Source organism: Triturus cristatus, chromosome 4_1, assembly GCF_964204655.1.
Source record: "Triturus cristatus chromosome 4_1, aTriCri1.1, whole genome shotgun sequence".
Taxonomy (NCBI): Eukaryota; Metazoa; Chordata; class Amphibia; order Caudata; family Salamandridae; genus Triturus; species Triturus cristatus.
Genome location: NC_140585.1, coordinates 712,136,366 through 712,151,967, shown reverse-complemented (window position 1 = coordinate 712,151,967; position 15,602 = coordinate 712,136,366). Strand labels below are relative to the sequence as shown.

The 15,602-nt window shown below is 41.4% G+C and overlaps 1 protein-coding gene across 3 annotated transcripts in view; it reads right to left on the bottom strand.

The window, feature by feature from the left end:
- The window catches only part of DOCK4 (dedicator of cytokinesis 4), a 1,768,257-nt gene that overhangs the window by 267,554 nt on the left and 1,485,101 nt on the right, over positions 1-15,602 (bottom strand). For all 3 annotated transcript variants that reach the window (XM_085653188.1, XM_085653189.1, XM_085653190.1), the window contains 2 exons: positions 14,174-14,267; positions 1,849-1,997 (listed from right to left, as the gene is read on the bottom strand). In XM_085653188.1, the coding sequence (XP_085509314.1) occupies positions 1,849-1,997; positions 14,174-14,267 (243 nt within the window). The remainder of the gene's footprint in view (positions 1-1,848; positions 1,998-14,173; positions 14,268-15,602) is intronic.

Below are 15,602 nucleotides of genomic sequence, written 5' to 3'. Positions count from 1 at the left end.
TATTCACCTGGAACATTTACTTTCACCTAAAATAACCATGCGATAACGTCTCAGAAACATTGCCGCCCTCACCTGCAAAAAGAAAAACAACCCTTTGCCGTTTTCCATTCAGGTGTGTGGAGTCTATACAACTTCTGAAGGCTGCATAGGCAGATTATACTTGGACCAGCTTTGTTTGTACCCCACCATGACCAACATTTTACCCTTTAGCAACACCAGCGGTTCACCCCTGTTCACTTTAGGGACTGTTAGAATAAAAATCATCTTTTTTTTCTTCTTCATACCAATCTGATTATATTGTTAAAATGTATTTTGGGCATTTCCTCGGAAGGGTTAACTACTGCTGTGGACAAACGTCTGGGGTGTCAGCATTAAAGAAATTAGAGTTTTCTGAACTGCTTCTCAAGGTAGTTCATGACAATCTGAGATGACAACCTGGCGACAATGGTCCCAGGGATGTACATATTTATTTGCCGGATGTCCAGGCTTGAAACACACTGGGGAATACAGCCTAGTTAGACCACAATTAAAAATACTCTGCTGCATCATGTGCGAAATCCATTGTCTAGGCAAAGGCTGTCAATGACTCACACCTCTTTCCCCCATGCAGTTAAAGGCTGGTGGTGTTACACTCTGTTCATTACTTCAATTCCTTTTCAGGCCAAGCTTAGTATATTGTGCTGTAACATCAGAGTGCCTTCTCTACTACAACAAATTCTCTATTACATTTGCCTTACATGTGTATGCTCCTGAACATTGCATGAAGGCGCTTCCAAACATGTACAGTTTCAGAGAGCAAGTCGTAGTGATTGCTGGCAATTCTCGCCAACTTTTGCAACATAATGATGGGCCCTATGAGTCCTGTACTGACGTGAGCCACAGGAATCGGAAGCTGTGAAACTGTTTTCACAGCATAACCACCAGCCGCTAATGCTGTGTTGTTCCTAAGGATTCCTGGAATGTGAGGCTTGAATCAAATAAAATATGATGGTCCAAAGAAGCAACCATGCTGCCATGAACATGATCATCTGTGCTTGTTGTTCACAAACTACCTAGAAATAGGGGAATGGTAGCAGCTGGGTGGGCGGAACTTTCAGCAGGAAAGGGTGGAACGCACTGTGCTTGACCCCAGTGATGCAGCACAAGATGGCGATTCAAGACTGAAGTCTCATGACCTTGATCCAAAAAGGTGATCTCAATCCAAGATGGTAACTCCAATCCACAATATATATGCCCTTTCTCCCTTGTAAACAATCTGAAGTGTATCGCCTTACACTTTCGTTGTTTATACCATAAAACACATATGTGATTAGTTTGATTGAGATTCTTAACTGTGCTTTAGTATCAATAAAAATGAGGTATTGCACACAGGATGATATTGCAACCAATAAAAATGTCAAAAGAAATGCATGAAGGTGTGAAAAAAAGCATAGATCCTTGCTAGTACTATCATAAATGCTACAGCAAAAGTTTTATAGTTTCAGGTTCTGATGACAGATTCAGGAAAGGAAGCTGTATCACAATTTCATTGTGCTCATTAGCGCAACCTAATATTCTCAGTATTACAATGTAGTCATTTACTATTAATTACATTGCTATCATAGTTTGTAGATCACTTATGGCAAGGCAAGGGTATTGCTTACACAGCATTTCTGGTTTAGAACGAGCCTTCCCCAAAAGCTGGATACAAATAATTTGTCACACTATGCCTGGAAGGGGATGTAAAAGAGCATTACACAATCAGACACGTTTAGAAATTTCAATAGCCACACAATGTCAGGCTTTTCCTATGGATGCTTAATGTGTTTTCCATATTAGTTCATTAAACAATGTAAAAGATGTGCTTGCCTTTCCCCTGTCAAAGTTCTGAATTATGGTCAAGTGAAGAAACTCCTTGCGCTGCCACTCTGTTTGCATTGGATAGTTGAGGAATTCTCTCAAGGGCCGATCGGACCACTCCAGTAACTCATCATAGAGCAGCAGAGTGTAGGCAGCCTCTGCAAGGCAAGGTGGACAAGATCAGGCATAGGCAAGCACAAACAGCCATAGCAACCATTCCAAACAGCAGATGATGAAGAAAAAAAAAAGAGATGTATTGCTGTTTAAAAAAATCATATGGTATGGCATGTGCCACGATGACCCAAATCAAAACCAAACTACACTTAAACTTGGGAATCAAGTCCTTTTATATTTTAGATGTGGTACAGGACTTGCGGAAAGAAATTGTGAAAATAATGTCCTTTCTCTTCTTAAATAAATTCAATACCAAACGCTAACCAACTAGAAATAGCTGTGCAAAATTTCACTCACTTTAAAAGACGAGAGCTCAAGCAGTGCACAGGATGCCTTTCAATAGTGGTCCAGACACCATTGACCAGAGCATTGCCTCCAACATAATGAGAAAGGTCCAAGCCCTGCACTGTTGTCCGAAAGTTAGCTTAGTGTAGGTAGGGTTATAGATTTTACAGGAGGGGGACGGGTGGGGGGGGGGGCAAGCTAATACCATGCTGTCTTGGCTTCGTTGGTGATTTGTCCTTTGAAGGAGAGATCCACATTAAGGGTGAATTTGAGTGTTGTCGACATACTGACAGATCTTGACGCCGCTGTGGGCTGGTTCTATGAGGTTCCAATTTAGAGACAGAAGAGAATGGGAAGGAGGATAGATCTATGGGGGACGTTGAAGGAGATGGAAAATGTCTTAGATCTTGAGGTTCCCAGCTAGACATGTTCATAGCAGCTGGTGCGTTAAGAGCCAAATAATTGTAAGGCTACAGCACAGAACCTCACACAACTTTCCAGGGTGTGTATCAATCCTTGCAGGATGACTGTCTTGACAACTGCTGAGGTGTTAAGCAGGATCAAGAGGTGTGGACCATTTTTTGTGTTTCTGTGAGGAGTCACTTGTTGATTACTAGAAGAGTGGCAGTCTACATGCAGAAGTGTGGGCAGAGGTGGAATTCCTGTAGAAGTTTGTTTGTTGACGTCAGAATCTATAACTGAGTGCAAACAGCTTTAATTTATCTGATCAAAAGTAGGTAGTGGTTGAGGGATTTCAGAATCAGCCATAGTAAAATGTTGGCTGTGTAGGCGCAGGGCTTGAGAGAGTTGAGAATGTTAGTCAGTTCAGCAAATAATAGGAGGCTGAAAGCTCTCTACTGGGGGAAAAGCAATGGGGGTGCAAGGAAAAGTGGTTGTTTATTTGATGTTGTCTATGTGGGGGTTCTGATTTTGTTAATCTACTTATCAGGAAGTAGAGAATGACACTTCAGTTGTCTGAATATGGGATTTAAAGGAACAGGAGAGGACTGATTCCATGTATGACAGTCTTGATTATTACTCTACTTCTGATAGACTATTTGTTAATTGTGAGTTTGATGAAGGGGCCTCAAAGTATGATGAGGAAGGATCTGGGTGTCCAGCAGAGTGCTTAAAGTTGAATGAGGTTATCAGTGGCGCTGGTCTATACTCATTTATTTTCTTGTCAGCATATGGAGAACTTGTTGTCAGAGTTCTTGAATGTACCATAGTGCTGAACATTTACATTTGGAGTATCAATTTTTTCAAAAGTACTATGTGTTTAAGTTGACATCTGATGTGGACTGGTGGCAGTTTGAACGGTTGAGAAGTTCCTCTTGGATGTGGTCCACAAGGAAGTGCTTGAAGGAGAGACATTTTTGTTATGAACGGCTATTATATAACAACAGTGGAGGAACAAAAACGTTCTCTTACTGTTGTCATTTCACCAATGGAAGAACTCACTAATCCTTAGTACTGCCATCTCACTTTGGTCAGTGAAGACCCTAGAAAGGTTGCCAAATTGCAACTTCTATCCTAATCAACCTTCTACTGCTTCTTGTGGGTCTTCTCAGACCAGGGGGAGGTGATAGAACACAGGCAGTATGCTGCCTGCACCAACCGCCACATTTCCTGGTCAGCTGTGCTGACCAGTGGCTCCAAGAGAGCTGCTATCCACGGTGACTCTCCCCTCTCACTGTGAGAGTAGAGCACGCAGCTTTGGGTGGTAATGGGTAGGGGTGACAAAGAGGGTGGTGGGGGTGGCAGGAGGCTAGCAATTATTTGTACATCTTTGAGGCGGAGGTGGGGGTAAAATATAGAAGGTGGCAGGGTTGGTTGGCAAAATATGTATTTTTCCCCCCAATTCAGGCATGCTTGTAAAGGTAGACAATGATAAGGGTAGTTGGCAGAAGACCAATTATTTGTTTTCTCAAATTTGCCCAGCTGAGAAGATTACATGGAGAAAGTGGTGGGGGTGGGAAGCAGGAGTCCAGGTATTTTTGTTTAACACTGCGTGCAGGGTGGTAAATATACAGGGTGGGTGTGGATGATAGGATGCCAGGAATTTTGTTTTAATCTTTGGGAGGGCATTGTCAGACCTTGTTCCTCCTTGACCCTTCTGCTCTTGCGAGATGTTGAAAGCATTGGGCAGATGAAGGGGTCATACATAACATAAAAGTGTAGATAAGTAAAAAATAAATAACGGGGATGATTTTCCAGATGGATTTATGAGTAACATCAGAGACCATTTGAGCTTCGCTATCATTGTCTTTCTGATGATACTCAAAACCAAGAGGTGAAAATATCCCTGTTATTCACTGTTACCCATTTATCATTCTATATTTTCTCTTTTCGGTTGGCCTTAGGGTTTGCAAAGTTGTCAGTACAATCATGGGGATCATGGTCTAACGCTGGATAGAGGGTAAGGCGGTCAGGTTCAGACTGAGCTTTTCCGTCTCAAATATCAAGGTTTGATGATGTACTATTTGATGTTCATGGTGTGGAAGAGTGATAAAGAGATTCCTTTACGGACTCAGTGCTTGAGTTGCCGAGAAATGTGGGACGGGTGAGAAGAATCGAGGATCTGTTGGTCAGGTTAAGGGACGGCAATGTAGAGTTGTGGATGACAACAAGTCCTTCTCCTGTCTTGTGCATGCGGACTAAGTGTCGGATGTTTTAGCCTGCTGGGAAGAAGTCATATACGATTTTCAGGGAAGTAGGTATGAGCCATGTTTCTGTGATTAAGAGTGTGTCTATGTTTCTTTTAGTGAAGATATTAGATTTGTTAAATGCGTGGTGAGAATGCTGAATGTGTAGTGAGGAGACTGAGTTGGAGGGATTGCACTTTTTGATATCTGTATGTGCTAGGGAGCGGGATGTGGATGCTCACATTCATGTTTGCTGTGTGTGAGTAAATATTTTGGACGAGTCTGGGTACAGAGTTTATGGAGTATGAGAAACATGAAGCTGAAGGGTTACCTGCAGGACAAGGGTTCTGGCTCTAGACCCTTCCTGGCCTAAACAGGCAGCGTCAGGCGAAATCCTTGTCCGTGTCCACCCTTAAAGGTGGACATCAGGGTAATAGCGTGCCCGCCCACATGACTGGCTGGCACGCCTAAAGTGAAGGTCCTCACAGGATGGAGAGGTGTCCACTGGGGCTCAAATATTTTGTCTCAGTTTGTGGGCATTTTCTTTTGTATTGTGATATGTACAACTATTTCAATTGTATCCATGTGCTTTCTCTTAAATGTCCATTTACTGACACTGGTGGTTCCTGTGACACAAAGTATTTCTCAAGTCCTATGATGTCATTGTTAGAAAATGTCTGTCTTTGAACGGTCAAACAAACATTTTGCGTTCCTCCTCCTCTTTTTATGACCACCTTTTTGTTGGCTTTAGGACAGTGGGCACTTTACCACTGCTGACCAGTGCCAAAGTGCATGCGCTCTCTCCTCTAAACATGGTATAATTGGTTTACACCTGTATGGAATATTTGATTTGCTTGCAAGTCCCTTGTAAAGTGATATACCATATACCAAAGGCCTGTAAATTAAATGCTACTAGTGGGCCTGTAGAGCTGATTGTGCCACCCACGAAAGTAGCCTTTCAAACCGGTCTTATGCCTGCCACTACAGTGCCTGTGTGGGCAGTTTACTGCCACTTCGACTTGGCATTTAAAAACCATTTAGCAAATATAAGGAGATGATGGACGGAGCGCTGAAACTTTTCAGACACTCACCACAGTCACAGATCTGGGTTGAATCCATCATCATTCTTTAGCTCAGTTCGCCACCTCAGTTCAGACCCAGCTATATGCAAATCAGCCTTGACCCTGTGCCTCATGGGCACAGTCCAGTCTGAACTGCCAAGCCAAGTCTTCCCTGAACTGGAAACAAGCATCCTGGGACCGGTTTCTGGGTAACACCCATCATCAGCCAGGCTAGCTTGATTCCAGTGGCAAAGTGACTGGGGATGAGTGTCTCAAAAGTTTCAGTGCTCCGTCCATCATCTTCTGGCGTTTGCTTTTTTTGCCCTAAGTTGGCAGGGTATGCCCAGACGTGGGTCCCTTGCTCACTTTGCCACTACTGTAAGGCCTACCCTTCGCATAGGCTAGCATTGGGAATTCCTGAATACACTTTTAAGCTGTAAATCCTGATCAGAGAGGAGTAGCTTTTTCGTGTTTAATGTGTTGGGAATGGTAATTATAAATTCTCCTCACTGGTGAAGTTAGATTTAACATTATTATTTTAAAAATGCCACTTTTAGAAAGTGTTATTACAAATTACTGGGGTAACCCAAGAAGGCCATAGGACCTAGGTAGCATATGGTACGTAAAAACAATGTGGCCCTACTGGCACGTAAAAGTGGACATCTGGTGTGGATGACAGATACACTTTGTGCATTCCTCTAGACAGCCACAAAATAGGAAGGATAGATGAGTCTAAGTACCCATCTACATACATCTGCATTTGGGTCGCCTTGCCTGGGCAGGATAGAAGGGAGAGGCTAACACTTCGCTTGGATAGGCAGTGTCCGGTCCCCACACAAATGGCTGATTTACCCCCCATACATAGCCTGGCAGACAGGTCTGGGCTGAAAGGAAACCCCTTGCACTTAAGAGAGCTGCTCTGAAGTCACCTCCACATCAAAGGCACTTTTGGGAATAAGTACTGGGTCTCTAATCTCCCTCAAACCAGACACTTGTGGATCTTGAACTGAACCTCTGTCAGAAGGACTACTGTGCTGTTTAAAGAAATCATCTTTGGACTGCAAACTTGGAAGGTTTGCTTTTCTCTTGTGTTGCCCTACTGCCTGCTGCTCTCTGACTCTGCTGAAGGAGAGCTGGCCTCTGCCTTTCATCCAAGTAATCTCCAAGGTGTTGTTGGCTTGCGTCATGTTGCTTGAAAATCAGGGAAATCAAAGTCTCCACCCCTGCTCCTATGACTGGCTCACTGGAAGTGGCCCAGATACTCGCAACACGGATTTCCTATCTGGGTGTAACAGTACCGGGAATAAAATCGGTGCATCGGAACCAGCTCTGTGCCTCTAGAGATCAATGCATTGGTCAGCCTATTGCTGGCGCTTGATAATATTAACGCATCTCCTTGACTGCATGGCAAAATCTGATGCATTGCTTGACGCCTCTGCATCAGAACTCACGCTTCGCCTTCGCTGCATGGAGAAGATTGAAGCATCTTGCTGCTTGCGACCATGAAAGGTACTTTGTTCCCCGGGGCCTGCGTGGGTCCTGTAGCTGGCTGGCGCTCCATCGCGGTCCGCCCGAACTTTAACTTTGCCCCACTCCAGCCCGACCTAAAGTAACCTCTTTAGGGCCACTTGCTTCTAAGCCCTTTACTACATTTATTCCTTTAAAATTCATTTCCTTCTATGCATTGGATTTTTGTCGTTTTTACCTTGTTTTTTTATAATCTAGTATTTTATTTTTATAAATCTGTGTGTAGTCATTGTGTGATGTATTTATTGTGTTACTGTGTGTGTGTGTTTTACAAATAATTCACACATTGCCTTTTTCGATAAGCCTGACTGCTCTCTGTGCCAAGCTACCAGATGGTGAGCACAGGTTATCTTTTAGTGTGTATCTAGCTTACCCTGACTAGAATGGTGGTTCCTGCCTGGCCTGGGTGCATATCTCAGCCAACCAGGAAATCCATTTAGAACAGTGAGGCAAGAGTACAAAGAACTGCTGGATGAACTCTAATCTTAATCTCTGATCGAGTTGCATGTCAGTGGTACACCTGCCAATAGATAGTCTTGACATTCTTTTCTATTGTAATTAAGCCTTCCATAACCATGTAAACACAGTGCAGTTTGGAGATGTAGCTGTAATTCCCTAGGTTACTGGAACCGTCCACCTTTTTTGAGGGGATTAGAAATGCCTTTGAATTGTTTAAAGAACTGTCTCGAGTGAATGAAGCATGTAAAATATTTACTATGTCTATGACAGTAGTTTGGGCATATGGCTTAGGCAATAAAGCTGGGAAAGGGTCATCAAGTCTAGCTCTACTGTTAATCAGGAGGATCAATCTGGAAACTTCAGGACTGATGTGAAAATAGTCTGTGTGGAAGCGCCATTGCTACTCTTCTTTCAAGGGCCTGTTCTCGTTATGGACCATTATTCGCCTGGCTTGACATTATAGGATAATATCCACACGCAATCTAGAGATGCTGGCATTGGTGGACCTTGCTACAGCATTTAACATGGATGGATCATCACTTCCTGCTTCATTCAGCGGAGTCATTATTAGTACAGGACTGAATTAGTATCCCTCTTTTTTACACAGGTGGTCAATCACCGTCTCATTATTCCACCCTCCGCACCCCCTATCTTGACTGCAGTGCTTAGAATTTATATTTACCAGTTATTATCGTTCATTCAGAGATGGGAACTCAGCTATTAGTCTCACAGTAAAAACATATAACTACTGATTAGTGTTGATTTTCCATCTAATCAATTTGAGAATTTTACAGATAGACTAAACAAAATGAAGCCTGAAAGCATCAGAGGTGGCTATAATAAATAGATCCAAAACTGAATTTAGATCACTTGGAAGCAAGAGCTTTCCTAACAGTGTTGACTTACTGGTCACTACCTCCCTTTTTCTTGGTTGATATGGTGAGCACACTCACAAAATAACGGAACTTGTAGTTCTAATGGACAAGTAGCTTGAACTAGACAGCCATGTGGTTTACGTTGTACAGAAGACAGAACCATTCAATCATTAAACTATACAAAATAAAGATGTTAATTGAAGAAAAATTGAGACGAACAGTTGTTAGATATGTGACCAGTTCCCTATTAATTATGCAAACCCCCTGTACAATGCAATTCCTAGCTTGACTACAAGGCATCCAGAATTCAAGGGCATGAATAGCCATCGGTACGGGAAGGTGGGAATACGTGCTATCTACCTGAGCTAATGAAAGGTGACACATAATTCAGAGTTTGGTGCTTTCTGTTGCATACAACATTGCCCCTTACAGTCTATAGTAGAAAGGTTTAATCCCTCAAAAACATACAGCTTAACATCCTCAGATAAGGTTATGCTGCAGTTGTTCCATTTAAAGAGGCTCTGGTGGACGATAATAGAATCTCAGTTCTGGTTCCCAGGTTAATGAATGACAATCTTGCTTCCATTATACTGGAGCACTCCCACCAAGGATTTCACTTTTTACACATGACCTTTTAATTCAAAGAACAAGCCTTCTCTACTGCAAGCAATTAGAACCCCATCACCTAAATATACTTATGCACACAGTACACAGTACAGGTTTGACTCTGTAATTCATGAAACTGACAGATTAATACTACTTGATTAAATCAAGGATTCTGGTTCTCGTTCACGCGAATATTGTGGAAGGGACATTATTACCTCGATTTATTCTCCAAGTGCGGTTTTCCACTCTGCTCTGTTTGGAGCCCTTGAGCCCAACGTGTTCCATCAGCCTCCCCGTGCGGGGCTGTTTATGGTGCCCCCCTCCCCTTTCACCACAGTCCTGAGGAAGACCCCCTTTGTAAGGATTTCAAGGACCTACACTTGTTTTGGGGTCGAAACGTCGACACTTCATATGTTGCCAGTAGAATCAACAGTAATTGACTTACTGTGTTTTGTTGTTTCCTATACATGGCTATAGAATACAATATATAGTTTATGGAATTGTGAAGCTTTTGGCTAAACGATGTGCCATTAAATTATAATAATGTGATGTGCACGATACTCTAACTTTACGTACCCCGTTACCCTCACTCGAATCACCGATTCTTCCCTACTTCTTCTAGCCCTTTTCCTCTGGGCACTTACAGCTTTTAAATTGTTTTTGCAATCATTATGTGTTCAGTGTGATTAAATAACACTGTTTCAATATATAAACGTTTTCTTTGAGTCTGTGAAACCTTTAATACACTGTTGAATGTAAATTTACTGGGACCGACCATTACTGTACTGCACAGTACACACTACACAAGTGTTCTACTCACTTTCTTACTTAAAAGGGACACCCTATGTTATATAGTATCTTATAATGTCACACAGACCAGAGCGGATGGTTTCCCCCATCCTGTTGACCAGCAGAGGCTATGCTTCACCTGCAGCAGAATACTACTAATGACGTCGACCACTCTAGCAAGCATTTCGTTGAACGAGCTTCAGCTGAAACAGTAAGAGCACTTTGATTAAAAATCATAGCAGGATGGCCTCTCATATCCTATTTCTCAGAAATATATTTTCTTTTATGCATGGGAGCCATTGAGACTTCTTGCACAGGTCCTCCATTCCTCGCATGTTATTTGCAGGGAGGAAAAAAATACTCTGGAAGGTCCGTTCTAAGTAGAGTGGGAATTCCTATACACATGTTGGTAGCCCGATTGGCCATCAGTCATCGGTTTTAAATGGTAGAGCTACCTGGATCTTTGCCATCAGAAGGGTAGAAGTTCCCCTCACTTCTGAATAAGCCTGGGGAACCATGGACTCCCTATCAATTTATAAATTGGCTCCCACTTGAGTAACTCTAAATGAGGCCCTTAGTGCCTGCAGTAAATGTACATCAGTATTTTGTAGGTTTTAGAGATGAAAAGGTTTAGAATGTTGTTGCAAATACTTTCATGTTAGCAGGCACAGTATTTGATATGGAACTTGCCAATTATTTTAAGATCTTGAAAAGTCGTTTTTTGCATTGCCAACCTTTTGCTAATATTAGTCTGTAACTGCTTTGTAACAATTTATAGTGTGTGCTACAAAATGTGCACTCTAGAGTAAAATAGGTTTTAAAGATGTATCTCATTTGAATTAAAAAGTTGGGTTGGACATGGGTTAAAATAAACCGACGGACCCATCAGCTACAGTGCCCTCCCAAGTGTTAGGTTCTATCATCAGAGTCCAGTGTCTGGATATATAAGCATAGCAGATTCCAGCCAGTTCATAGTTTTTTGTGCAAGGCATATTTGCATGATATAAGAAAGGTGGGACCACTGCCTGATCTTAAAAAATATTTTTTCAACATTCTCAAAGGGAAAGAGTCCACCTTCCCTTGTGCGAATGGATTACCAACACATTTAAAATTGTGGTAAAATAGTACTGTTTTGAGACCAGAATTCGGTCGCAAAACAGTCATGCATACCATACTGATTCGGTATTTCGAAGGGATGCCCAAAACACGCCCCTTTCTAATGGCGAATCACAAATGCAAATTGGGATTCGGTAAGAAGCTACTGAATAGCATTTTGCACATTTGAAAAAGCATTTTTCCAGTTGCATACGGCCGGATTCGCAGAAATTTGTTTTCATATGTTCAATGCACAAATTGCATTTTGGTAACATTTTAAAGAATCATAATTTGTCTTTAGTGATTCAGTATTTGGAAGGGGCGTGTTTAGGGTGTCCCTTCCAAATACTAACCTTCAGTGCTATGTATGAATGTATTGTGCCCAAATTACGTCCGCAAAACATTACTTTTTTACTGACACTTCAAAGATGGTGTTAACCATTTGCAAATGGGAAGGGGTCCCCCCACAGTACTGCTTTCCCTTTGTGAATGTTGAAACAAATATTTTTTAAGAGCTGGCAGTGGTCCAAAAGACCACTGCCTTCTTTTAAACAAGCATTGGTATAGCCAATAGGTCTCGCATTTGGAAACTTCAACAGAAATACTTTATCTGCTGCCCAGGACACCTATATTTTTACTGTGTGTAGGGAAATTAAATGCTTTGTCCAAAATCACACCCTATTGACCAACATTTGAGAATGGAACCTGGTTTCCGAGCTCGTACAGTTAGAAGTTTTGCCCTTGAAAGCACATTCACTTCCCATTAACACAAGTTGTGTGCTGCCTGTTAGGCAGGGTAAAAAACAGAAGTATGTTGTCTGAAGCAGCTGGCAAGTAAAAGCCCCGGCAGTTGTAAGGTTACAAATTAAGCATTGGGAGTGCGACTAGAACCAGAAGTTTTGTCCTTTAAAGCACATTTCCTTCATATTTACACGTGTTGTGTGCTGCCTGTTTGTCAGGCCAAAAAAAGAAGTATTTTGTCTGAAGCTGCTGCCTAATAAAAGCCCCAGCAGTTGCAAGGTTACAAATTAAGCATTGGGAGTGCGACTGGAGCCAGAGGTTTTGTCTTTAAAGCACATCCCTTATATATTTACACGGATTGTGCGCCGTGTTTCATTAGTGAAAGCAATATTGAACGTAGGTTACCATGCTTTATATTATGTAGTGGTGTTTTAAACATAGGGATAGTGCAGTGCTAAATATGAGCTGGTGGTTTCAGGTGCTCAACAGCAGCACCTAATAATCCACATAAATACTTTTTCTGCAGTCCAGGACTCCTGTATTTTTACTGTGTGTAGGGAAATTAAATGCTTTGTCTAAAATCACACCCTATTGACCAACATTTAAGAATGGAACCTGGTTTCCGAGCTCGTAAAGTTAGAAGTTTTGTCTTTGAAAGCACAATCACTTCCCATTAACACAAGTTGTGTGCTGCCTGTTAGGGAGGCTAAAAAAAGAAGTATGTTGTCTGAAGCTGTTGCCTAATAAAAGCCCCAGCAGTTGCAAGGTTACAAATTAAGCATTGGGAGTGCGACTGGAGCCAGAAGTGTTGTCCTTTAAAGCACATTCCCTTCATATTTACAGGGGTTGTGTGCTGCCTGTTTGGCAGGCTAAAACAAGCATTTCAAAGAAAAGCAGGGCAGCGCTTTAACATCAACATCAATTAGTAACCTGATACAGTATAAAAGAATAGCCAACATTCAATGAAAGCTATAGCTGGCAAGAAAGGCAATAAATTGCTTAAGCAGATAACAAGTGAAAGCACGTGACCCTGGAGGAATGCATCTGCCAGCCTGCTCGCTCCCGAGAGCAAAACGCCATGGGAGTGAACATTTTATGAAAAGAGGTGGGACATGCACCCGCCTTTGGCCAATTGCGTGCTCTCATTTTTTGAAAGCCACACACAAAGGCCAATAGACTGTGATAACCACACGCAGGAGCTCGACCTAAAAATGAGGCGTAAACATTTCATTTTATTCTTTGAAATACATCCCATTTTCATTTATGGAAAACGGGCTGCAATAATAAAAAAAAGATTGCTTTAATAAAAAGCAATCACGGATATGCTGGTCTGCTGACCCTAGCATCCCTCTAACAGCTGCAATTCCTAATGGGTCACAGATTGAGACCTACCTCATAAATATTTATAAAGTAGGAATTTCTATTTAACACTTGTTCAATATTGTACATTGGAAACTGCGATTTCATAATTGCGATTCAGTAAGAAATCAAAATGTTCTGCAGCTAACATCAGTTTTAAAACAATAATAATTAGCAATATAACATAAAACTTCCCGAAATATAAGTCACCAATTGTTACATTTCACGAAGTTGATATATTCCCCCAAGATAATAAAATCTTTTGTGCCTCAAACTAGGGAAATATAAAAGCATATTTTATAACATAAATAATATGCGTCAATATATTTTAAAAAGGGCTCTAAAGGATTATGTGGAAAAAGTAATCAGATTTTATCAAACAGCAGTGTAGCTAAAATGTGAAATTCGGAATTGCACTTATTACCCTCATTCTCCAACATAAAATATGGGTGGACTCATTTGATGTTCCCTGCAGTCTTCCACAGAACCTCAGCAGCCAACAAGAAAACTTCTCCTCAGCAGACTTCAGATGTCATTTGGGGACAGTGTAACAGAAGAGTGCTGTAATCTGAAGGGGACTCCCATGGTATAATGTTATTATCAACTACAGACCCAAAGATGAAAAAGCATACACTATTTTAGGAAACTAATGAGCTGTTGAGCCATCCCAAATATGTTGAAAACTCAAATGTACTATCATAAAGGGCACCAGAATTACCTGTGAAGTTCTGTGCTTTGAGGTGAAGATCATAGAGTTTATGGATGTAGCGGATGTACATCTCTTCCTTGTTCAATTCGGTTTTGTAAAAGTTCTGAAACAAGAACGTTCGAAAGAGATGTGAAAGCATCAAATCGCAATAGGACAGAACTGTTTTTGCGGATAAAGAAAAGGCTTCCAAAAAGGCTAAACTACATTTTATCAAATGTTAGTGCATACTTTATTTTAAAAAAAAATGTCAGCCTGTGTGATCTAGCAGCCTGAAATGGGTGCGTATTGCAAGATCTGTGACAAAGAAATAAACAGAAGTAGGCTAACAAAGTACACGAACAAAAAGGCTATAATCATTGCTTTAATCTAAAAGATCGGCGAATATCATCACAGTGACTCGGGTTCTTGCTCTTCTTCTCTCACAATCTGAGTGGAACCCTGGAGTTCATCATAAGAGGTGGAACCCTGCCATTAAAATATTGTTGCTTTAGAATCTGAACAGAACCCACTCATGCATTCACCATCAGTACTTTTCATTACAAGAAGGAAGCAAGGCAGTCGTAATAATGGTTGGGAAATTGTTGTAAAGGAGGGAGCACAAGTACAAAGTAATACCTAGGTACACAATAAAGACAATTTACATTCCTCTTTCATGGTCTACTCCCACCTTTTCATATTGTGATAACAGATTAGAAATTGGGAGGATAAGATGACACATGGAGGTCCAAGAAATGAAACAAACATATTTCATAACACCTTATGGCAACAGTCCTACATGGAAGATGTAAACAAAGTGTAATATGTAGAGTTGTTGTGTAAAGTAGCCCACATGATTACTGTGCAAATTTCATGAATGTGCACGTATCCTAGAAAGCCACAGCTTTCTCTTGATTCCATATGATAAGAAGTAGATCCAAGGTAAGTGACAAAAAAGTGTTTAGGGCTCTTTAAAGGTTTAACTTTATAGCCCTTTCCTCAATAAGTGTACTTGACTTACAAAATACTATAAACATCTTTTTTGCCCTATAGCTTTGTGTGCACTAAGTGGACTTTTGTATTACAAATGATCCCTTATGGGGACCAATACCCAGTGGGAACCCTTGCAAGGGGTGCAGTCACAAGGTTAATCCATTGGGGAAGTTGGGCCCTTCATAATGCAAACAGGGATGTACTGCAGGTCCAGTCACTTTGTACCATAGAGTCATACCAAGGAATTATTTTTCAAAGATTTTTACAGACGCTTGAATGTCCTTGAGAGTCAGAGTGGATGCAGCCACTGATCCATGCACCTGGGCACTGCCAGATCCCACTTAAGGGATTATTCTCTACAGTAGAGAGTAATTCATAATTATTAGAATGGAGCAATGGGTGCAAATCTGTACAGTGTTGTTGGCTTCCCTTTACACACAGTACTGTTTACAGCTGACTGCATCTTTCC